Raw genomic sequence first — 25,494 nt, forward strand, 5'->3', positions numbered from 1 at the left:
CCGGGGACCGGCAGTGCTGGGCGGGCCGGGGGTGCTCGGCCAGGGGCCGGGCCCCAGGCCGGCACCCCAGGGCCCGAGCCGACCCAGGCTGGAGACGCCAGGGGGGGCCAGACTGGGCCGCGCCTCCTTCCCCCCACACACCCCTTACCTGCTTCAGGCTTCCCGCGAATCAAATGTTCGCGGGAAGCAGGGGAGGGGGCGGAGTTGGGGCGGGGGCGGGGCCCCGTGGAGTGTCCTCCTTTTGGAGGCTCAAAATATGGTAACCCTAGCTACATACCAAGCTTTTGCTAAGGTTTCAGTGTTTCTGAGTTTGTGCATAACAATGTTCACATTGCAATGTTATTTTGGCAGGTCCCATACCAACATGGCAGTGAAAAGCAACAGAGCTTATGCACCCAATACTTCTGTTAGTCTCAAAGGTAGGGTTACCATATTTTGTGCCTCCAAATGGAGGACACTCCACGGGCCCCCGGCCCCGCCCCCAACCCCGCCCACGCCCCACCGCCCCAACCCCGCCCCCTCCCCTGCTTCCCGTGAACATTTGATTCGCGGGAAGCCTGAAGCAGGTAAGGGGGAGTGTGGGGGGAGGAGGCGCAGCCCAGGCTGGCCCCCCGGCGGCTCCAGCCTGGGTCGGCTCGGGCCCTGGGGTGCCGGCCCCGGCCCCCGGCTGACCACCCCTGGCCCGCCCAGCACTGCCGGCCCCCGGTGGCCCGGCGCACCCCCCGGCCCCGCGACCCCGGCCCCCGGCCCGGCTCCCCGGCCCCGCGGGCTCGGCTCCCCGGCCCGGCTCCCGGCCCCGCGGGCCTGGCTCCCCAGCTCCCGGCCCGGCTCCCTGGCCCCGCGGGCTCGGCTTCCCGGCCCCGCGGGCCCGGCTGACCGGCTCCCCGGCCCCGCGGGCCCGGCTCCCGGCCCGGACCCCAGCCCGGCACCGCGCCCCCGGCCCCGCGCCCGGCCCGGCACTGTGACCCCGGCTCCTGGCCCGGCACTGCGCCTCTGGTTCCCGGCCTGGCACCATGCCCCCAGCCCCGCACCGCCGACCCCAGCCAAAGAGGCCCCGGCTGAGCACCACCGAGCCCTCCCGATTTTCCCGGACATGCCCGGCTTTTGGGGATTTCCCCCCGGACGGGGATTTGAGCCCCCAAAAGCCGGACATGTCCGGGAAAATCCGGACGTATGGTAACCCTACTCAAAGGTGCCACAGGACCCTCTGTTGCTTTTTACAGATTCAGACTAACACGGCTACCCCTCTGATACTTAACATGGCAGTGGTTCGTTGGGCACCTATTGCATAACAGTGGCCTCCTTTTGTCACAAGAGAGTATGGAACTGTATGGAAAATAAGGCATATTGGTATTTAAAAGAGAATACACCCTGTAGTGTTTTGTTCATGGTACTAAATTATACACTGTATTGGCAGCAGATGGTCCGTCTTGGACACAATTATTATTACAACAGGAGACAGTGTGTCCTATACTGTCTGGAACAAGGACCACATGGTGTAATGGAATGGCGTTTGCAGGCTCAAAAGGCACTGGGTCCAGTTATGCTTCAATCCAGGCCGGTGGGGTAGAAGCTCCGAGAACGGCGGTCCCAGAAGCATCAGGACAGGGCTGGATGAGATGTGAACGGCAGCTCGGGCGCACCACTAGAGGGCGTCCCAACCTCCACTGAGCCCTGGGAAAGGCAGCGTGCTATTCCGCTTGCACCGACGTCCAGCAGGCGTCGGAAGGGGCGGCCTCCCCAGCGCGCATGCGTTGTCTCCTCGACCAGCAGTCCAGGCGGCCCCGGAGTAAGCGGCGTCCCTCAGCGCGCCTGCGCCCTGCGACTCCCCGGGGGGCAACGGCCGTCGCGCGCAGATGGAGTCCGCGGTGGAGGAGTTGATGCCCCGGCTCCTGCCTGTGGGGGACTGTGACCTCGCGGAGGATTTCGACCCCACCATGCCCCCGCGGACGCCCTCGGAGTATTTAAAGCGGGTCCAGTAAGTGGGGGAGGGGTTGGTTGGGGGCTGGGCCTTCTCTGGCCCCGTGGGGGAGCCGAGCTGCGGGCTGGGCCGGGCCTCGCTTCCCCTTGGTGAGGTGCAGGGGCTGCTGAGTCGCCTCTCCCGAGCACGCCCGGCCTGGGAGTCCGTTGGGGGAGGGTGTTGGGCGCCCCCTCTGTGAAGGGGCCGGGGGCGCAGGGAGTTGTGCCCTGACCCGTGTCGCTCTCGCGCGCCGAGCCAGCTGCGGCGCTGGCTCCAGCCCACCGTGGTCCCAGCGCGCAGCCTGTGTGGGGGCCGCCCCACCCCCTACATTGCATTGTCAACCTGGGTCTCCCCGCCTGTGGGTCTGCACTGCATCCTGAACCTGGGTTTGCATTTGCTGGACCTGGGTGCAGCCTCAGATCAGACCTCTGGGGATCCAGGCTTGAGCTGTATCCCCGCTGCAAAATGACAGGGCTTGGACCTGAATCACAACAGTGCTCAGACCACTGGGTCTTAGACCGTGAGTCCTGTGAACTCAGTAATCTCACCCCTTAGTCTGAGCCCAGGTTTACAGGGGAGTGTAGAATCATAGGACTGGAAGGGACCTCGAGAGATCATCTAGTGAAGTCCAATCTCCTGCACTCGTGTCAGGACTATATTGTCTAAACCGGGGGTGGGCAAATTTTTTGGCCCGAGTGCCACACCTGTGTGGGGAAATTGTATGCAGGGCCATGAATGTAGGGCTGGGGCAGGGGGTTGGAGTGCGGGAAGGAGTGTGGCAAGGGGTGCGGTGTGCAGGAAGGGGCTCAGGGCAGGTGTGGGGTGCAGGAGGGGGCTCAGGGCAGAGGGTTGGGGTGCAGGAGGGGTTCATGGTGCAGGTTCCAGTCCAGTGCCGCTTACCTCAAGTGGCTCCGGAGTGGCAGCAGCGTGCAGCGGGACTAAGGCAGACCCCCTGCCTGCCCTGGCCCTGCACCGCTGCTGGAAGTGGCCAGCATGTCCGGCAGTGGCTCCGTGGGGCGGAGCGGGGCAGGCAGCTCTGCCCTCACCTGTGGGTACCACCCCTGAAGTTCCCATTGGCTATGGTTCCCCATTCCTAGCCCATGGGAACTGCAGGGGGCAGTGCCCGTAGGCAAGGGCCATGCACGGAGCCCTCTGCCCCCTCCCCCCATGGGGCCACAGGGACATAGTGCCGGCCGCTTCCAGGAGCGTTGCAGGGCCAGGGTAGGCAGGGAGCCTGCCTTAGTCCTGCTGCACCACGGAGCTGGCAATCCCGTGGGCTGCATTGAAAGCCCTAGGCCGGATCCGGCCCACAGGCCATAGTTTGCCCTCCCCTGATCTAGACCATTCCTGACAGGTGTTTGTCTAATCTGCTCTTAAAAATCTCCAATGATTAGATTCCACAATCTCTCTAGGCATACCCTTAAGAAATAAGTATTGTTCAGGAACTGCACTGGGAATTAAGAGATCCAGGTCCTGTCCCAGACTCTATGCCTAACCCATTTACCAAACACTTTAGCTGTCTTGTCTCTTAGGTCCTGGTCCAGCAATGTGTAAGTGCAAAGACAAACTGCCCTGTTTATGCTCTACATGTTGCAGGATCGGGGCCTTCAACTATAAACTCTCTGGAACGTGAACTATCTCTTCTGTGTTTGGACAGCACCCATCACAAAAGTGCTGTGAACTCATTTGGTTCCTCTAGGTGCTACCATAATACAAGTAATTACAAAGTTTGATATAGTTAATTTAACTTTGTAAATCTTACAAGGTAACATCAGTGTTCAAGGTGCAAATGTTATTTAGCGATATAATTTACTGAGAATTTAAATTAATACCAATATTCAGAACAAGATTATTTTTAACAATACTAAAAATTTAAGCCTAAAATTACCCGACTCTAGGTTCAGGTTTTGATATTCATAAGTTTCTCATTTCAGACAGCAACCATATTCTTTAATACTTTCTAAAATTCCACTGCACTCTCTGATCCATCATCACATGTTTTTGACAGGCAGATTATGGCATAATCAAATAATAAGAGAAAGTTCTTAGTCTTGACTGTAGTCTGTTTTGCACAGAAGGAATACGATGGTATTTTACTAGCTACAGTTGCTAATAGCTTTGACCTTTACTGATATTTATGATTGAAAGATGTCTTGTGGCTAAAGCACAGAACTAGAAATCAGAAGTCCTGGATTCTGTTCCTGGCTGTGCTACAGACTGGCTCACATGAGGGCACTTGTCTACCATTCATAGCGTACATTGTAAACTCATAAATCTTTTTAAAACTCTCAACCCTTACCCTTCCATAAGAAATATTTTTCTTTAACTTTTTTTTTCTTTAATAGATACTAATTCATAACTTAAGAATTGTGCAAGTGTTTTGTATTTGATCAGGTACCTCCTCATGCAAACCCAAACCTGTGACAGTTTCTGGTTCTAAGGGACACAGCTGAGGGATTTCAAATATAGCCTTTTATTTCTGTTTGAAGGATTGAAGCAGCACGATGCCCAGATGTTGTTGTGGCACAGATAGACCCTAGAAAGTTGAGAAAGAAGCAGACAGTGAATATTTCAGTAAGTATTGTATATATATTTATGCATATATTTTAAAAATATTTTTTTAGAAAGAGAGTAGACAGTTAAATGGGAAGAAAAGCTTTTGATTTCATATTAAAATGTTTGTCTATTAAAATTTTTGGATGCATGGTGTAAGCATCAAACATGTTGTAGAGTAACTGAATTTTAAAGTAATCTGCAGAAGTAAATGGAATCTAGTCTTGCAGATCCAGATTGTGAATTACTGGATAACTGAAGTCTCATTAAAATTCAACTGATCTAACTTCTAACATACAAGACAATATTTTGTGTGACTCCAGCAAAAATAATTGATCATATTTTCTTGCTGCAGATACAACTAAAATAATTTTGTATTTAAAGGTTTATAAAACATTGTTGTCTACAGTTGAAAGATACGAGGATATCAATGCAGAGTATGTTCTTAGTCTTTTCCTGTTGCTAGTTTAAGATTTTTTTTTGGTAAATCACCCTAGTCCATCTGTTGTGGTCAGCCAAACAGGATTATTCTCTACTGTATGTGTCCTAGGGCTTTGCCCTGTCCCCTTCAAAATGGTTCAAATAATGGAGCTTCTACAATTTCTCTTCTGGAAACTCTGTTCTGATATTTCATGGCATAAATTTTCATTTGCTCAATTTTACTTCATGATTCCAAGTTAAACAACCTGGGACACTTTCCTCTTTCACTTCCCCTCCCTCAAATTTTCTCTCCTTTCTTGATGGAGTTGTTTTCAAATACATATAGAAAGATATTGTATTATCTTCTTATGATAAGCCTTAAAACTGATTACCTCCCAATGGAGATACTAATCTTCAGTTAACTTTGATGAAAGGAGTTAAATCAGGCCCTTCGAATGAGAGTATTTTGTTTTACTTTCTAGAGGGGACACCATCTATTTAATATTCTAACATAAATAATTTTTAAAATCTAATATTACTAAACTATTTAGATGCTTATATAGCCTTACTCAGCTTATTATTTGAGTATCTCACAATCATTAATAGATTTTATCTTCGTAACACCCCAGTGAGATGATATCCCCATTTTGTAGATGGGAAACTGAGGCAGATCAGACTACAATCTTTAAGAGATGGTAGAGGAGAAAGTGTGTTGTCTTAGTTTTAGTTTTGACAGGTTTCCCTTTTGTTTCTGTTGATCACACAACAGAAGAGAGAAATATTTTTGTTTAATGGCATGTCTACACTACAAACTTATGTTGACTCAAGTTACGCTGGTATACCCCTCTACCCCAATATAATGCGACCTGATATAACACGAATTTGGATATAACGCCGTAAAGCAGCACTCCGGGGGCGGAGGGGGTCTGCGCACTCCGGTGGATCAAAGCAAGTCCGATATAACGCGGTTTCACCTATAACACGGTAAGATTTTTTTGGCTCCCGAGGACAGCGTTATATCGGGGTAGAGGTATATGTCGTTTGTGTACCTGCATACGTGGCTCCTTGGTTCGGCGGTGTACATACTCATCAGGAGTGCTTGAATCAATGCAGAGTGCTGTGCTGCATGTGTAGGTATCCCACTGTGCAACTCGCCACTCTCGTGTTCACTGTCTTTTGGGAGGTTTTGGCAGTGCATGATGGGGCTGAAACAAGTCATGAAGGGGTAGCTGGGAGCATGGGGTCAACTTCCCAGTTTGCTACTGTCTCCATCCCATAATGTTATATGTATCCATAACTTTTGCACCTCTTTTTCAAAATCCCACAAACCCACACAGCCCTCCTCGCTGTCTGCCATCTCTGACAGAACCATGGAGCCTGCACAGCTCTGCACTATTGTTATGAATGTTGCAAGCACAGGGCGCACAATCCTGGAGTATTTGCAGAGCCCTAGGAAGAACCGAATGAGTGGGGACCGTGGCAATTCCTTGGAGGACAGATTGCTGTGGAACATAGCAAAAGCCAATTCAAGGTTGTTGGTGGCGTTCACAGAGCAGCTCCAGATGGTGGATTGCCACTTCTGGGCCCAAGAAACAAGCACTGATCTGGTGGGGTTGCATCATATTGCAAGTTTGGGGTGACAAGCAGTGGCTGCATAACTTTCAGATCCACAAGGCCCCATTCCTGAATTTGTGCACTAAGCTCACCCCAGCCCTTCAGTGCAGGGACACCAAAATGAGAGCAGCACTGACAGGGAGAAGTGAGTGGTGATCGCACTGTGGAAACTTGCAACACCAGATTGCTACCAGTCAGTCTGGAATCAATTTCAATTTGGGAAATCCACCGCTGGGACCGTTATCATGCAAGCATGCAGAGCCATTCATCGCCTTCTGCTAAGAGGACTGTGACTCCTGGCAATGTGCAGGACATAGTGGATGGATTTGCAGCAATGGGATTCCCACCTGTGATGGTGTGCTAGATGGCATGCATATCCCTATTTTGGCACCAGACCTCCTTGCCACTGAGAATATCTACAGAAAGGGCTACTCTTCTATGGTTATGCAAGCATTGGTGGATCACCAGGGGCGCTTCACCAACATCAGTTGGTCAGGGAAGGTGCATGACGCTCGCATCTTTAAGAGCACAGGACTGTTCAGGAAGCTACAAACAGGGACTTTTCTTTCCAGTCAATTACCATTAGGAATGTTGAAATGCCAATAGCGATCCTGGGTGACCCAATCTTCCTTTTACTCCCTGACTCATGAAGCCGTACGCTGGCCATGTCGACAGCAACAAGGAATGATTCAGCTACTGGCTCAGTGTGTGCCAAATGACGGTTGAATGTGCCTTTGGTCATTTGAAGGGTCGCTGGTGTTGTTTACTCACAAGATTGGACCTCAGTGAGAAAAATATCCCAATGGTTATAACTCCTTGCTGTGTCCTGCATAATATATGTGAAGCAAAGGGGTAAAGTTTCCACGAGAGTGGAGGTAGAGCAGCTGTCTGCTGAATTTGAACAGCCAGTTACAAGGGGTATTAGAAGAGCTCAACATGGAGGTATACAGCTCAGGGAGACTTTTAACCAGTTTTTAAGACCAGTTTAACAGCGAGCCAGAGTAGTGTGTGGTGTTGTCCAGGTCCTGCTCTTTTGTAGCCTGGTAGCAATTTTGTGGCAATTACATGTAGGAATATAACATTGTCATTTCATCTGTTAATTTTGTTTGTGAATGAGCCTATGATTTGTGTGTCGTTGTGCAGTAACTGGTAATTGGTTGCTTTCAGAACTGCTGAGCACTTGGCAGCATATGTTGTGAACTAATAAAGATGAATTATTTTCCAAATAATATAATTTTATTCTGTAACAAAATTAGTTTTAAAAAAAACCCTTGTGCAATTTTAAAACAAATACATACTTAAGTTCTGTTCTCTTAATTTATTATGAAGGGGGGAAAATGTTGATGTCCATTTCAGCTACACATACACCAACCATGGCTTTTACAAGTCAGCGTATGAGAAGCTGTGATTGTCTTTAATGTCCCTTGGGGTGGAGTGGTAGGGGAATGATGCCACATGGAGTGTTTTGTGGGATATAGGGGTGTTCCTGATACTGAGTACTCAATGGATTGTAGAGGGAGGCGAGCCTGGGATTGTTGAACATGCAGGTCCACCAGAGCCTGCAACATCTGTTTGTGCTGCCTGAAAGTCCCTATTATGTCCTAATGCATCTCTCTCTCTCTCCTTTTTCCTGCTGGAACTCCTGGGCCTTTCCCCTCTCCATTCTTTACTTCTCCAGGCTGTCCATAGTGTTCACCCTTCATGCCTTGTGCTCACGATACAATGCAGCACTGGCTTGCAGGGTCCCATTGAACATGTCATCCCAAGTCCTCTTTCTCCTCCTTTTCTGGTTCAGGCGTTCTGCAGGTGTGCAGGGGAAGATCCTGAAGGCTGTAATGGCAGCTGTTTTAAGACAAAACACACAGGGGTAACATTGTCAGCATATTCACTACAGAAAGTGGACCTTAAGATGCTGAACTCGCTCTCCTTGCTCTCCTAAAGTTTTAAGCACTACATTCTCACTTCTGCTTGGGATTGCTTGTGGACAGTGTAAGTCGCAGCACCAGCCATGGTGAGGGTGGCCCACCAGGGATTGCGGTGATTTTAGCTGATATCTCACTCCTGGGGGTAACAAAGGCAGAGAGAGGACAGCTGCTGCTGGTGTCTTGAAGCTGCCTGGGCCTTTATGATGCTAGCCTGTGTGTTGCAGTGGTGCCTGCTGAAGTTATTGCTGAGTGTTGTGGAATGGTGTCCTATGGTGAAGGAATAAGGGAGCCCTCCCTAGAAACTTTTGGCAGAGGATTGCAGAGTACCTCCATGAAAATTTCATTCAGATCTCTCAGGAGGATTCAAGGGACCTCCTTGTGTACATACATAAACTGCTCCACATGATCATATTCTCCACATCTCCTCCCCTCCGCTCCACCTTCCCCCCTGCTAACTCTAGAGGGGAATGAAAAATAGATAGCAACTCTACATCTCTTGGTTGTACCACTAGCTCTTCTATCATGAGTAAATTAATGAAAAGTCCAAAGATGTGTCCTGCTACTTTGGGAGTGCCATCCCTGTAATTGAAAATTTATCTACACACTTACCCAGGGTTGGCTGGACTGCAGTGGAGTCAGAAACAGGTCCTAGCTCGATGTGCAGCTGGATCCCTGGTTTCCTGTCCCATACTCCTCCTCTTCCTCATCCACCACCACCAACTCTTCTTCCTCCGTGCTGTTCACACCAAGGGGTTGTGACTCTGGGTTCTCAGAGGTTGTAAAAGGGACAGGTCTGTGGCTTGGCACTGGATCGATCGTTAGTCTCCCTGGCATTCTGGTATGCCTGCCACAGCTCCTTGGCTTTCATGCGGCACTGCTGCTGGTCCCTTCTCTTGCATCCCCTGAGCAATGTGCTGGTAGATATTGATGTTTCTACAGCTGGTTTGAAACTGTGCCTGCACATCCTCTTCTCCACACAGGCCCAGGAGATCCAATATCTCCTGTCTACTCCAGGCAGGAGTGCATCTGGAGTATGTAGCCAGCATGGTCAGCTGGGCAATTGCACTCAACAATGGAAAGCTGCTAGGTGTGTACATCATGCCAGGCAATCAGGAAACAGAATTTCAAAAATTTGCAAGGCTTTAAATGGGAGTAGGGGTTCTTCTTCGAGTGCTTGCTCATATCCATTCCATTAGGTGTGTGCGCGCCGCGTGCACGATCGTCGGAAGATTTTCTACCCTAGCAACACCGGTGGGTCGGCTGTGGAGCCCCCTAGAGTGGCGCCTTCATGGCGCTGAATATATACCCCAGCCGACCCGGCGCCCCCTCAGTTCCTTCTTACCGCCCCTGACGGTCGTTGGAACTGTGGAGTGCTGCTTAGCTGTTCTCCACTCTCCCTAGCTTAGTTTGTTGTATCACAGTTATAGTTATAGTTATAGTTCTAGTGTTTATAGTTAAATAGTTAAATAGTTTAAAAGTTGTTCTAGTTGTTCCAAGTAGTTCAGGGGATTAAGGGGGTCGTCTCCCCCTTTCTCCCCCGACCGCGGGGCCGGGCTCATGCCCAACGCTCCCGGCTTCAAGCAGTGCGCCTCCTGCGCTAAACCTATGCCCACGAGCGACCCGCACGACTCCTGTCTGAAGTGCCTGGGAGAGTCCCATCAAACAGACAAGTGCAAGATCTGTAAGGCCTTCAGACCAAGGACCAAGAAGGAGCGGGACTTTCGGCTCCGGCAACTCCTGATGGAGGCGGCACTTAGTCCGGACGCTCCATCTACAAGTCAGGCCCCGGCACCTAGCACCTCGGTGCGCAGTGCCCCGGCGGCACCGGCTATGACGACCACGCGAGTGGCGTCAGACAAGCCTCCCCGGCACCGGACCTCGTCGGCACCGCAAGCAGTGCCTCGGCGCCGGTCATTATCCCCAGGGCATAAAAAAGCCCATAAGACGGGGACATCCGTGCCAAAGACGCCGGCTCCCCCAGTGCCGGGGGTAGAGCCGCGTCCGCCGGTGGAGCACCGGAAACAGGTGCCTCCAGCACCGTCGACTCCGGCGCCGAGGCCGTTGAGTCCGGTGCAGATAGCGTCTCCATCGAGACCGGCGGTGATACAGTGCCTCCCGTCGACTCCAGAGACCTTCACGACGGCGAGAGACTTAATAGCTCTCACGGAGCCGGCACCGCCTCAACCACCGGCACCGACTGCACCGTTGACTCGCCTGGTCCAGTCGAGGGGGAAACCTGCCTTGATGCGCCCTCCATCGCAAGGGCTGGAACCTCGGCACCGATCCAGGTCCCGAAGCAGGTCCCCACGCCGCTCGCAGTCCCGGCACCGAATATCGCCTCGGCACCGGTCGTACTCGCGGCCAAGATCTTCTTCGCGGCACCGCTCTACGTCTCGGCACCGCTATGATCGTCGGCACCGATCAACGTCGAGACGTAGTTCTCGGCACCGCTACGGTCGACGCTCGACGTCGAGAGGCCGCTCCCGGCACCGGGCATACTCCAGGTCCTCGTCGAGGTCCAGATCCGACTCCCGGCACCGACGAGGTCATCGGCACCAGTCGCGGTCCCGGCACCGATCGCCGGCACCGCGTAGAGATAGATCATCTCCGGACCGGCACCGTGCGGCACCGCAGCCAATGGGAATCGTCTCGACGCTCTCGGCACCGCCGTGGCCATCGAGATCGGTGTCCCACTCCTCGGAGGACCTCTCGAGATCGGCATACCCCCCTCAGGGGCAAGCCGAGGAACAGGACTTGGGCCATTGGCAGGAGATGGCAGAGGACCATTCTCATGGCCCATCTCACTGGTCGTTTTGGACCCCGTGGGCGTACCATCAGGCGCAAGGGGCTCCAATTGCTTCGACCTCTCGCTCCGGTCACTCCATCAGAGGGGCCCCGGAGTCCACCATTTCTCGGCCTCCGCCAGGGGGCATGGAGGCTTCTGGGTCCGGACCACCTGACGCCCTGGACCCAGGCACAGGTGATGCTCCAGCCCAGGAACAGGGAGACCAGGACCAGCCCTTGGATCCTGTTCCACCGGAGGCATCTTCCTCTTCTTCTCCGGATGAGGCAGTGGCGGGCACATCGTGCACAGGCCCACCTCCAATAGATCTTCGGGCTCACCAGGATCTTCTGCGCAGGATGGCCCGTAACATGGACCTGCAGGCGGAGGAGATAGTGGAGGTGCACGACCCGATCGTGAATATCCTTGGAGCGGATGCCCCATCGAGGGTGGCGTTACCCCTGATCCGCACGATTCAAACGAATGCGGATACGATATGGCAAACTCCTGCCTCTATCCCACCCACAGCGAGAGGGGTGGAAAGGAAATACTTTGTCCCGTCTAAGGACTACGGGTACTTGTATACCCACCCCCAACCGTGTTCACTGGTGGTGGAATCAGTGAACGCACGAGAGCGCCACGGCCAGCAGGCTGCAGCGCCTAAATCAAAAGAGGCTAAGCGGCTCGATTTGTTTGGCCGTAAGGTTTACTCAGCCGGAGGGCTGCAACTTAGAGCGGCGAACCAACAGGCGCTACTGAGCCGCTACAATTTTAACTCCTGGAACTCTATGGGGAAGTTTAAGGAGTTGATTCCCCAGGAGTCCAGGGAAGAGTTTGGAGCCATGGTAGAGGAGGGCAAGAAGGTGGCTCGGACCTCCTTGCAGGCCTCCTTGGACATAGCAGACTCAGCTGCGAGGACCCTGGCTTCGGGTATCGCTATGCGCAGGATCTCCTGGCTTCAGGTTTCGGGTTTGCCTCCGGAGCTGCAGCAAACCCTACAGGATCTGCCCTTTGAGGGACATGGATTGTTCTCAGACAAGACGGACTCTCGCCTGCAGAGCCTCAAGGACTCGAGAACAATCATGCGCTCCCTGGGGATGCATGTTGTGGGCCCTCAGCGCAGACCATTTAGGCCGCAGCCTCAGCGCTTCTACCCCCCCCCCGCCTCGTCAGAGACAAGACTCGGCCCGGAGGCGAGGGCGAGGTGGTAGGAGAAGATGGGCTGGCCCTCAACCCGGTCAGAACCAGGGGCCACCAAGACCACCTTCAGGTCCTAGACAGAACTTTTGAAGGTGCGGTCGAGGACGGCGCCCCAGTCATCCCCCAGGATCCAGCCCCCTCCTTTCAGGATCGTCTCTCCCACTTCCACCGCGCTTGGTCCCTTATAACTTCGGACTGTTGGGTCCTCCGCACGGTGGAGAGGGGATACGCTATCCAGTTTTCTTCTATCCCCCCCTCCCACCCCCCTTCCCCGTCCCTCTTCAGGGACCCTTCTCACGAGCAACTTCTTATACAGGAGGTTTCTACGCTCCTAGCCATGGGGGCCATAGAGGAGGTTCCGATAGAGTTAAGGGGCAGGGGATTTTATTCCCGTTACTTCCTGATCCCCAAGTCCAAAGGAGGTCTGCGGCCCATCTTGGACTTGCGCGGACTCAACAAATTCGTAGTAAAGTTGAAGTTCCGCATGGTCTCTTTGGGGGCCATTATCCCTTCCCTCGATCCTGGAGACTGGTTCGCCGCCCTCGACATGAAAGACGCATACTTTCACATCTCAATTTACCCACCTCACAGACGCTTCCTGCGATTCGTGGTAAACGCGGTGCACTACCAATTTGCAGTCCTTCCCTTCGGCCTATCCTCGGCCCCAAGAGCGTTCACGAAATGTATGGCTGTCGTGGCAGCGTACCTTCGTCGGCAAGGGATACAGGTGTTCCCGTACCTAGACGACTGGCTGGTACGCGGTCGCACCAAGGAGCAAGTTCAAGCTCACGTCCACATAATAGTACACACATTCAACGAGTTGGGCATCCTACTCAACAAGGACAAATCCACTCTAGAACCTACCCAGAGAATAGAATTCATAGGCGCAGTTCTAGACTCCAGACGTGCACAAGCCATCCTGCCAGACAACCGATTTGGCACCATCACGAGCCTCATTCAAGGGCTCCAGGCGTTCCCAACTACCACGGTGAGGTCGTGCCTTACCCTGCTGGGTCACATGGCTTCCTGCACGTACGTAACCAGGCATGCCAGACTTCGGCTTCGCCCACTCCAGACCTGGGTGTCGTCAATATATCGACCACATCGGGACAGCCTGAACATGGTGGTCACGGTCCCGATCTCGGTCCTGACCTCCCTCACCTGGTGGCTAGATCACAATGTGGTCTGCGAGGGGATGCCATTTCACGCCCCACAACCCTCTCTGCACCTGGTCACAGACGCTTCATCTCTGGGTTGGGGCGCCCATCTCAACGAACACCATACCCAGGGCCTGTGGACTGCACCCCAGCTAGCCCTGCACATCAATGTTCGGGAACTGATGGCGGTGCGCCTGGCGTGCCAGGCATTTCTCAACCTCCTACGTGGCCGATGTGTGTTAGTTCTCATCGACAACACCACGGCCATGTTTTACATCAACAAGCAAGGAGGAGCACGTTCGTCAATTCTATGCCAAGAGGCCATTCGCCTGTGGGACTTCTGCATCGCCCACTCAATCCATCTCACGGCATCGTTCCTCCCTGGAGTCCAGAACACTCTAGCGGACCGACTCAGCAGGTCCTTCCAGACGCACGAGTGGTCTATCCGTCCGGACATCATACATTCCATCTTCCGGAGGTGGGGGTTTCCCCAGATAGACCTGTTTGCATCTCGAGACAACAGGAAGTGCCACGTGTTCTGCTCCCTACAAGGTCGAGCTCCGGGCTCCCTCTCGGATGCGTTTCTCCTTCCCTGGAAAGACCACCTGTTTTATGCCTTCCCTCCGTTTCCTCTGGTCCACAAGGTACTGCTCAAATTGCGCAGAGACCAGGCACAGGTAATTCTGGTCGCTCCAGCGTGGCCGAGACAACATTGGTACACCACACTGTTGGAACTCTCGGTTCAGACACCGATCCCGCTTCCGTTGTGTCCGGATCTCATCTCTCAGGACCACGGCCGGCTGCGTCACCCCGACCTGCAATCACTCCACCTCACGGCGTGGCTGCTCCATGGTTCACCCAGGCAGAGCAGCAATGCTCGCACTCTGTCCAACAGGTTCTGCTGAGCAGTAGGAAGCCCTCAACACGCACCACGTACCTGGCCAAGTGGAAGCGGTTCTCCTGTTGGTGCGAACAACGAGCCATGTCCCCGTTGCAGGCACCCATTCCTCTCATTTTGGAATATCTCCTCTCCCTAAAACAGCAGGGGTTGGCGATATCTTCAATTAGAGTTCACCTGGCCGCTATATCGGCCTTTCACCCAGGGGAACTCGCGTCCTCGGTATTCTCTAACTCGATGGTCGTTAGATTCCTCAAGGGCTTAGACCGGATGTACCCACAACAACGTCAGCCCGTTCAGACGTGGGACCTCAACCTGGTTCTCTCCAAGCTCACAGGTCCTCCATTCGAGCCACTGGCCACCTGTTCACTTTTGTACCTATCCTGGAAGACCGCCTTCCTTGTAGCCATCACCTCAGCAAGGCGCTTACATCCGAGCCCCCTTATACAGTTTTCCATAAGGATAAAGTGCAGCTTCGTCCACATCCTGCCTTTCTCCCTAAGGTGGTTTCTCCTTTTCATATCAACCAGGACATCTTTCTCCCGGTCTTTCATCCCAAACCACATGCCACTCGCCAGGATCAACGTTTGCATTCCCTGGACGTACGAAGGGCCCTGGCCTTCTATATTGACCGCACAAAGCACTTTAGAAAGACGACGCAACTCTTCGTTGCAGTGGCCGACCGAATGAAAGGCTCACCGGTCTCCTCACAACGCCTATCCTCCTGGATTACGTCTTGCATCCGGACTTGCTATGACCTGGCAGGTGTCTCAGCACCGCACCTCACCGCTCACTCCACGAGGGCCCAGGCTTCCTCGACGGCTTTCCTGGCACAAGTTCCGATCCAGGACATTTGTAGAGCAGCGGTTTGGTCATCAGTCCACACATTTACAGCTCACTATGCACTAGTGCAGCAGTCCAGAGACGATGCTGCTTTCGGATCAGCGGTTTTGCACACAGCAATGTCTCACTCCGACCCCACCACCTAAGTTGGGCTTGGGAGTCACCTAATGGAATGGATATGAGCAAGCACTCGAAGAAGAAAAGACGGTTACTCACCGTTGTAACTGTTGTTCTTCGAGATGTGTTGCTCATATCCATTCCAAACCCGCCCCCCGTCCCCACTGTCGGAGTAGCCGGCAAGAAGGAACTGAGGGGGCGCCGGGTCGGCTGGGGTATATATTCAGCGCCATGAAGGCGCCACTCTAGGGGGCTCCACAGCCGACCCGCCGGTGTTGCTAGGGTAGAAAATCTTCCGACGATCGTGCACGCGGCGCGCACACACCTAATGGAATGGATATGAGCAACACATCTCGAAGAACAACAGTTACAACGGTGAGTAACCGTCTTTTTCCGGTTTATGCGACCCCTGGGCAGTTAAGTTCACAATGGTGACCAGAGTGGTCAGTGTGGGGCATTATAGGACACCTGCTGGAGGACAGTTAGGATTGCTATAAGTAATGCTGTGTCTATCCTCGCACTGTGTTGACCTAAGTACATGGACTGTGGCTCTGCACCGCTCAGGGAGATGGTATTACTGTGTCAGCATAATGCGGTGCTTACATCTATGGGAGACCAATTTAAGCATAGACATATGCACAAACTTGGTCAACATAAGCTGCTTTGTGTGGACCTAACTTTGTAGTGTAGACCAAACCTAAGGGTTTGTAAAATTAAATTGGGATGTAGTCAAGCAAAATGTGGTACTTAAAAAAATTGAATTAAAATAGTTTCAACATACATTTCAGTTCAGATTAACTTTTCTTTAACTTGTATCTAGTGGAAAAATAGTGGAATTTCCTGCTTGTGTGTCTCTTCCAGTGAATCATTCAGAGCTTGTTTAATGTAATAAAATAGGGAGTTGGCTCAATACTGAACTGTAAAAGTAGTGGATTAGTTTGAGTTTTGGGGTTCACTTTTAATCTAGAGATACATCCTATATTCTTGCTAAATTTTCAGCATCCCACCTGCAAGAAGTCATTAGAGAGGGTTTTCATTATCCCTCCCTCTAAAAGGCACTTAACTACATGCATTTAAAAATTTTCATCTCCGCCTCCTAGATTTTTATTACAAATTCATGGGGTTTTATGTGGAGATCTGGAACGGTAATTCTTCTGTTTCTGCACTGATGCCTTATATGGCTGGCAGATGCCCATTCTTAATTGAAGTGATAGATCTGTTTAGGGCCCTAAAACAATGTATTTTTGTAGATCAGTCTTTTATTCTGTGCAAATCAGGCTATCCACTTGCTTGTGATATGAAGTAAGACAGTCAATGTATCTGATTGAGATTTCTGTAAAATTTGTATTTGTGCAAAATAAGCTATTTAAAGCTACACTCAGAAAAAGAAAAATAATGACCATTCTATTTTAGAGAAGTTCCTCTATCATTATGAGTAAACAGTACTTAATAGTACGAGAATGGGGTACATCTGTCATTTGGCTATCTTCAGCATATCACCAGTTAAAACATGACATTTCTTTTGTCAAATGTGAGAATTGGGTCTGGTTTTGTTTTCTTTCTCAAAGTAGAATTTTCTCTTGTCTTGTCTTTCTAGTTTCACATGTACTTTAAGTGGAAATTCTTAGTTTTAGACTTGATTAGTTTAGGGGTCTGTTTGTTGATTACTTGTTATAAAAAGATCCTACCTATGCTTTCTTAGCTTACAGGATGCCATCCTGCCCCTGAGGGATATTCTCCAACTCTCAAATGGCAGCAGCAGCAAGTGTCTCATTTTTCAGCAGTTCGTCAGGTAAAGAACAGAGTGTTCACAAACTAGTGCAGTTTGGATATGATGGCATCTAATGTGGTGTTGGTTTTTTGGGGTGGAAGAGTGGACTTTACAGTATTCTGGGGAAAGATATAGGATGTAACATTTTATGGTAGAAAATAATAAATAAAGTAGATGACTGCTCTGTCTTTGGAAAACTTGTTTTTTTTTTTTGGGGGGGGGGGGGGGGGGGTTGGTAAACCTAATTTATCATGACACTCCAGCACCAAAGAGGTTCTTGGAGAAAACAGGCAATCATACATTTAGCTGGCTGAGAACAAAGTCTTGTAAATGATGATATTTGTGTATTTATAGGGTCTCTGTCAAGTAGTTGAGGGCAAAGCTTAGGGTTTTCTTGTAGCTAACATTAATACTACATTTTGTCAGTTTTTTAGGAATGTTTTAATGAACTACTAAGATCAAAATAAAAACATTTGGGTCCCAGTCCAGTAATTGGGCTCATGGACAGTACCTTACACCCATACAAGAACCCATTGACTTCAGTAGGATTCCATCTAGGTAGAAAGGTCCATCTGCACAGATCTGATGGTCATATCTTACATTTTCCATACAGTGCTTGCAAGTTGCCCCATTGTATGAAAACTAGAAAGGGAAACTGAATAGCTTCCCCCCCCCCCCCCCCCAATCCAAGCTGAGTAAAATTCAAAAAGTAAACAAATAGTAAACTAGACTTTTATCACAAAGTTTCAATACTCTAAGATCTTAAGTGACTTAAAACATATAGCATTTATATTGCAGCGTGTTAAATGCTGACCTCTTTTACCTCTTAACAGAATTAGCATGGAGGGGAAGGAAAAGAATTGGTGTTAGTATCCATGTAAACATGCAAGAGTAGTTAGTGAAGAAGAATCAGAAGGCTAGACCTCTATGCTATCATTATGTTTGTATAAAATCTGTCATGTCTTCTGATTTTTAGCAGAGTTCTGGTCTCATGGTGCCTGCTTAAAAAACAAAACACAATCAAACAAAAAAAACTTTGCTACAATAACAATCACTGGTTGGAAAACATACCTTGAATTCCAAAGGTTTAAACTTCAATCTCCAGAATACTGTCAAAGCAGGCCATTTTAGTTTTGGACAAACTTTATACATCTACTTTCAAAGAGGTATTTTGATGCTGTGAAGGTCCTTGACCCATACTGGATTGAGAATCTAAATACATCTAATCTCTTACTCATGGTTGTTTTCTTGCTATACCTAGTGTTTGTGTTGAAACAAGGTTTTGGTTCTCTTCAGCCAGTGTTCCCCTCATTTAGGATACTGCAGTACTTGTTGAGGCTTATTTCTAGGGCAAGATTATCAAACACGTGATAACTCTGCCAGATCCAGAAGAAGGAGAAAGTTGGCTTATGAAGGTGAAAGCTCCTCATTTAAAATCTCAAAACAGAAGCAAGGGCAGTCTTTCAAGAACTGAAAACTCTTTTTCTTAAGATTGCTACCTTAAGATTGTTTACCTTAAGTAAACATTTTAAAGGATTAATAGTGTTAAAATTATGGTTCTAGAGACTGTCAAAGCTATATAAATGAAGGAGTATTTAAAGTAAAATTTTGAGTAGACTAACCAACAAATTTTATTCATATTTCATCTCTCTCTACAGGTTATAAAATAGTAAATTGAAACTTACAACTTGCAATACATTGTTATATTAAAAGAAATACATTAATAATTTGATCTATTATTTACCATATTTTTACAGCAACATGCAATGTACTTTTTCTAAAAGAAAAATAACCATTATAATGGTATTGAATTGGGTTTTTTTTATGGTTATGGAGGCCCAATTAAAGCAATTTGGAGATGGAAAGCTACTTTGACTAGAATAAAATCATTATATTATAAACCATAATCAGGCTTAATTATTTTAATCCTACAGAGTTTGAATAAACACCGAAATCATTGGAAGGCACAACATTTGGACAGCAATGTTACAATGGTGAGTGAACTTTATAACAAATTTTGTGAACATCTTTCTTTTACTGTTAAATTGTTTTATGCTGATAATGGTGGTGCTTTAGTAATTGTGTTTAACTGCAAATCAGGATTACCAGAGTTATAAATTGTTTGAAATTATATAACTTATGTAATGAAAATACTGAATCATAATATCATATGAAAAGTAGCCCACTCTTATTTACCTTTTCAGCCAAAATCTGAGGATGAAGAAGGCTGGAAACTGTTTTGTCTGGGTGAAAAGTTATATTCGGAAGCAGCTATTGCAGTGTCTGGTAATGAAAACCTAGGAATTGATTACATTAAGGTAGGTATCACTTTCAATAAGAGTATTCAAGCTCCTTCTTAGTTCTTGGCTGTTATGTCTCATTAGCAGCTTCCAGAAACTGTCCTGATGTGTTGGGCTCAGTGCAGATCCAATCTGAATCCAAAACAGGCTCTGTAATGAACATGCTGCACACCTCCCTGCTATGTTAAGTGGAAACTTGGTGAAGCAGAGAATCTGATTTTATATTTCCATCTGAAAATTATGTATCTACTACTATAAGTTACTCTTAGGATTACTATTAACTGAAACATGTTAGAGACAATGTTTTATTCTGTGTGTTTAACAGCATTTTCTGCATAGTCTCCATTTTTTGTTGATGGTCAGTTGCAGTTTGTCTCCTGTGCAGAACAGTCTCCGGGGAACTCTTATATGTTATTCCCTAAGCCTTTTAAGAGTGTGCTTACTAGTAGTGGTAGCAGCAAAGCTGAAGCCACGGAGGCATCAGGCATGGGTCTGTACACAGAGGAAGGAGTTCGGGTGAGCATGTCTGTATGCAGAGAGGTAGGTGGAGAGGTGTGCTCAGGCATGTTTGTTGTTGCTCTTGGACATGCCCAAAAGGCCCTTAGTAAACATCAGAGAGCCAGAAAACACTTATAAAAATTCAGGACTTATTTAAAGAGTCTATGACTCAAACAATAACTTTTTTTAAAAAATCGCAATTTAAAGAAATTCAAGTTGTCCTTTTAAAATCTGTTGCCTCTCCCAGTATTTGGTAACATTTAGATGAATAGCTATTTTTTACTGCTTATGTTTGCTTTGTTTACTCTTGGGGAATTCTGTGCCACTGCACAATGCAAAATATGCACAGAAGTTAATGTTCTGCACAGAATTTTGTTTTCCCCCCGCCCCTCCCATAGAAATGGGCTACAGAGCTGCTGGCCGCCATTACGGGGCACTGGACATGGCAGAACCCAGCTCACAAATTGAAGACACTGCTGGAGGGGTGGGGGGAGGAGCTGGAGGGTTTCCTGCAGCTGCATTTCCCAGCACGTCCTGCAGGAAGGAGATGGCGTGCAGGAAACTCCACACAAGCCCAGGACCCAGCATCATGCTGTTTCTCTCTCTGGATCCCGGGGCTCTGGAAGAGTAGGGGGTGCATGCGAGTGACTTGGTTGGGGGGCGCCCCGTGGCTAGGCTCTGAGGTGGGGGGGGGGTCCCGCAGCTGGGCTCGGGGAGGGGGAGAGGAAGGGGTTATGGGTATCTGGCCCCCTAGCTGGGCTCTGGGGAGTAGGGGGCAGAGAAACAGGAACTGGGTTGTCATAGGGGTTTCTTTAACTCTCTGCTCCTGGGGAAAAAAAATTGTCTGTTTTGTTACAGACATAGTTACTGACAGATATTTTGAAATAATTCAAAAATAATGGAAACTGGTGTGATTATATAGTGTTGTTTTGACAAAATATGCAGAATTTTATAATGTGCACAGAATTTTTTATTTTTTGGTGCAGAATTCCCCCAAGAGTATTTATTGCTCTTCCCATTATTAATTGTAACTGGTATTTTCGAAATTAGTACTTAGTATGCTTTGAAAACCCTTTACAATGAAAAATATGAAGTGGATTTATGTCCTCATTTTCAAACTCGGTTCTAATTTAAATCTTAAAATACAAGGGTATTTGTTGGGAAGTTTACTTTATATATTTCAGTTCCACCATGATTTTTCTTTTCAGATCGGTTTTCCCCCTTTTTTAAGTATTGTTAGCAGAATGAATCAGGTAAGTCTATGTTTTTACTTATGAGAATAAAATATTTCTCACCAAAAATATTTACTTTTTCTATAGTTTTCCTATTAATTCCATGGATATCCCCTCCGAGTGTCACTGTATTAAAGGAAACAATAATTTATACCATAAAACTTGTTTGAGGCATTACTGCGACCTGCCACTAGAGTCTTACTTGGTAAAACTAACACATCAAATCTCTAACCTTTCCTCATTGATAATTAGTGTTTAAATAGAAATGTTTTTTTGTTCGCATGAACTACTTTTTTTTATTGTTGCTGGTACTGAAGACACATTCTCATGCTTGTGGCTTAAAAAATAATAATAAAAACCCCACCAAAACAATTCACTCCACTGCACATGCTTCCCCTCCTGAAGAGAGGATGAGAGAACAAACACAACAGATGTGATGTTTAATAACATTGCTTACCTCACCACTGCTACTACTACTTCAACACTTAACCAAAGGGTTGGCTGTAGCGATTGTTCACCATTTGGTCCATTCCTGTGTGGCTGCAAGGGCTTGATGGGCAAAAAGTCTGACGTCGGAACAGACTTCATGAACCCATGTAATAGGGTGTCTGCCTGTAGGCCGCCTCCACTCCTCCGTTGATGGAATTTTATCCCGGATGTTACAAGCCACCCAGAGAACAGCATGTGGAATGTTTTGTGGAATTTTGAACAGTCATGGAAGCCCCTCCTCCTCCTCCTCATACTATTATGTCCCCTGTTAATCATCTCTAAACAGTCTGAATTTTTTCAATGTCTGACATGAAAGTCTTTCTATACCTCTGATTTTAGTTTAAAGTATTGTGGTCCACTTTGGGCATCATTTCCTCCTTTTACTATATATTCACAGTCCTTTCCAATATCAGTAACATCTGTCCTGAAATTTCCTTTCTCCTTTATATCAAGTTTCAGACTGAAATAAATGCGTGTCTAGATGCACCATAGAGAGTGAAATGACACTTGTTTATATCTAATGAAAAGTGAAGTCATGCTTCTGTTTGCTTTTGATATAGTTCTTTGTAAACTATAATCATCAAAAATTGGTGCAATGACTGTTATACGTAGTCATTCTTCCTTTTCAGGTGTTTTTTTCTTTTTTCCTCTTTCAAAAGGCAACAGTAACTAGCGTCCTGGAATATCTGATAAACTGGTTTGGAGAGAAAGAGTTTACTCCAGAACTGGTAATTTTTAATTTATTCTATCTACCTATAAACTAACTTAGTGAAGAGTTGTATATTTAAAATAAATATCAGGAAACTCAAATTTATTTTCATAACAATGGTAACTTGTCTCCGTAGGTATGCCCTAGGGAGCACACACACTGTATTAAAACAGACTTTGAAACTTTTTTCCCTAGCTCCTCTCTATCATGACAATATTTATTAATGCATGTGTGTTCTTGGACCAGATATTGGTCACCACTAGCATTCAGAACAATGGCAATGGATAGCAATGTATGGGACCTTGGTGTGTTACCAATTAATTATGGTAAAAATTTATTTGGAAAATAGCAAGCTGTACTTCTATTTAAATCCACTTAGGGCAGATGGCTTTATGCTTTGTTGGCATGTCTTGAAAAGCCTTTGTTGCCTGAAGCCCACTCCCTAATTCGGCAGTTGGCAAGACGATGTTCTGAAGTCAGAGTACTAGAGGTAAGTAACAATTTAATAGGGGAAAATTCTTACAATTCAGAATAGTGTGGGGAATGACTTGACAGTATTGTTGAGAAATAAAATTCTTAGTTTGCATTTATCCAAGTTATTTGATTTAATAGTATATAGATAGTAGACTCAAGTGAAGGAAAAAGCAAAGTATTGAGAATGAACTACTGGATTTTTATGGGAACCCAACAAATTGCATAAGAATGGCAGCCAAGTAATATTAGACATATGACCTAAGACTTCATATTCCTTTGTTGCAGGAGAACAAGAATGAAGAGAAAGTGTCTGCTCTGAATTTGCTAATCTGTTTAGTTAGCAGGTATTGCAAGCTTCATTTTTATTAAGTAGAATTTAGAGTAATTTATGTACACAGCAAGCACAGATAGCTTGGCTATATGATTAGCTTTTAAGGAATATAGGCTGCAACTGTTTTTGGAAAGACTTTATATATGGTGGTACATATTTGCTTAGTTAAAATGACTTACTTTTAAAACCAGGAGAAAATGAAGCATATACTAATTTCCTCAAGGAGAGGTAAAGTAAAATTTTAAAAAAACCAACTCATCTGAAGCATGTGATCAATGATGAACCTTTGAATAAATCTAAAATTACTTATATGAAGCCAGAAACATTTTGGGAATAAAAACAAGTGGTAAAAATATACAGCAAATACACTGTCAATTACTTAATGGGGGGGGGAAACAATGTCTTAACTCTCTCTCAGACTAACTTTGTCCTCAATATATTCAAATTGTGTTTCTCTGATAGGTATTTTGATCAACGTGATCTGGCTGACGAGCCCTCCTGATCCCAGATCGGGGACATTAAATGTCTCACGTCACTATAAAACCAACACCAGCATCAGTGTTAAACAGCCAGGTGCAATGCAGCTCAAAATGTACCACCTTAGTAGTGAGCTTGAATGGTGTTGAGCAAAAGACTGCTGGTCTCACTGAATAATCCATGACCTGAAAAGGGTCAGCAGCGAAGTGCCTACCCACTCTCTATAAGCCTGTTTCTCTGCAAAAACAAGTGATATTTAAAGCAGTAAGCAAATTGAGTTGTTGTGAGCACCCAAGGGTAGTTAATCCTGAAAAATTACTTCTGGAGAGTAAGCCTTTTTGTTGAAATTGAATTACTCATGTGAATAAAGATTTGCAAGACTGGGCCCCAAGCTTTTTACACATGAAAGCTCGACGCAGTGAGAAACCTTTTTCATGAACCCATCTAAAGAATCAGATATTAAATGGTTTTGTAAAAGTTTACAATAAAATTTTCAAAACTGTTCAGTGTGTGTGTGTCTTGCTAGAATGTTTCTAAAAATTGCTTCTTGGCATCTATTTTTGCTATTTATAATCTGCAACTTTTCAGAATTGGTGGTCATGTTAGATATACATGGGGACTGGGTTTTTTTATGGTCAATTCAGGTACTGAATTTAAACAGTACTACAAAACTATATTCCTTATTAGTTAGGGACTCCAATATATTTAATAATTAGCTCAGTATACTGGAGATAAAACAAGAGGATCTGAAAATGTTAGATGCTAGTACAATAAAACTAGTTTATACTAATTTTAGCAGTAAAATAATTACACATTTACTCAGAGCATAATGAGTATTTATTAGCGTGAACAAGTTTGTACAACTATTTGACCTGGCTTTAATGTAATCTAGACAGAAACACTGTAACGTTAATCCTGTTAACTTTACTGGATTTATAAGAATAGTCAGTCTCATACACTGATCCAGTATGCTTTTTGTACATTTAACCACTTCAAGATTAAATTAGTTTCTCTGTGCTCTGTTAGCAGTTATAAAACAAGAGAGAAACTATCAATATTGGCACTTGTAGTCAAGTCTGGGTATATACAAGAAACTGAAGCTATCCAATGTGTTAAAAATACTTAAACATTTCAAATAAATGGCAGGTTACTGTAATATATAGCATTAATGTCATTTCACAATATTTAAATGTAAGAACAAAATTTCTATTCTGTCCAGTTCTCACTACACAATAGACTTGAACATAGCTAATGTAGTACAGCCATTAACTGCTGTTAAACATTCTCCTTTTGATGAACAAAAGGTAGGAATCTACAAAGGGACTTAGATGTTTCAATGCTGAGTGTCACAGTGCCTAACTTTTAGGTACCTAGACAACCACAGGGACAACACTGATCCACACAGCCTGAGTTAGGTGGTTAGGTTCCTTATACACTGAATGGGGAGAGATATTAAGCAGCTAAGAGTGTAATTCACAGAAGCCAGAATAATAGATGGGGAGCCACCTAAGCTAGCCAATGGGAGATGCTGGTGACAGGGATGTGTGCTAAACTCTGCCTCTCTCTGAAATAGGTGCCTAAATCCAGGCTGTGCCTATCTCTGTTTAGCAATCCGTGACAGGTAACCTGGCAGGTGGCCTAGGTGCCTAAGCTATTCCTTGAGGGGATGAGTTAGGTGCCTGCCTCAGCCACACAAAATGGGTGGTGCCAGCAATGGTAGTGCCCACTTTATAACTTTTAGCTG

The 25,494-nt window shown here is 47.1% G+C and overlaps 1 protein-coding gene across 3 annotated transcripts; it reads left to right on the forward strand.

The window, feature by feature from the left end:
- Positions 1-1,754: 1,754 nt before the first annotated feature.
- On the forward strand, positions 1,755-24,252 carry GEMIN2 (gem nuclear organelle associated protein 2). 3 transcript variants are annotated; one of them, XM_054027702.1, is made up of 11 exons: positions 1,760-1,978; positions 4,450-4,534; positions 17,172-17,261; positions 19,175-19,234; positions 19,445-19,558; positions 19,904-20,080; positions 21,247-21,291; positions 22,419-22,487; positions 22,848-22,958; positions 23,228-23,286; positions 23,736-24,252. In XM_054027702.1, exons 1-11 carry the CDS (start codon positions 1,857-1,859, stop codon positions 23,773-23,775), a joined length of 972 nt encoding a protein of 323 aa, XP_053883677.1. In that variant the 5' UTR covers positions 1,760-1,856; the 3' UTR covers positions 23,776-24,252. The 3 variants fall into 3 exon arrangements, with proteins under 3 accessions (XP_053883679.1, XP_053883677.1, XP_053883678.1); XM_054027703.1 differs by lacking the exon at positions 19,904-20,080 and having other exon boundaries at positions 1,765-1,978; XM_054027704.1 differs by lacking the exons at positions 23,228-23,286; positions 23,736-24,252 and having other exon boundaries at positions 1,755-1,978; positions 22,853-22,958.
- Positions 24,253-25,494: the final 1,242 nt, after the last annotated feature.

Source organism: Malaclemys terrapin, chromosome 4, assembly GCF_027887155.1.
Source record: "Malaclemys terrapin pileata isolate rMalTer1 chromosome 4, rMalTer1.hap1, whole genome shotgun sequence".
Lineage (NCBI taxonomy): Eukaryota > Metazoa > Chordata > Testudines > Emydidae > Malaclemys > Malaclemys terrapin.

Coding starts and splice junctions, on each gene's coding strand:
- GEMIN2 (XM_054027702.1), top strand. CDS start 1,857: ATGGAGTCCGCGGTGGAGGAGTTGATGCCCCGGCTCCTGCCTGTGGGG. Junction 19,559..19,903: donor TAGGAATTGATTACATTAAG/GTAGGTATCACT, acceptor GTTGATGGTCAG/TTGCAGTTTGTCTCCTGTGC. Junction 20,081..21,246: donor GCATGTCTGTATGCAGAGAG/GTAGGTGGAGAG, acceptor TTTTCTTTTCAG/ATCGGTTTTCCCCCTTTTTT.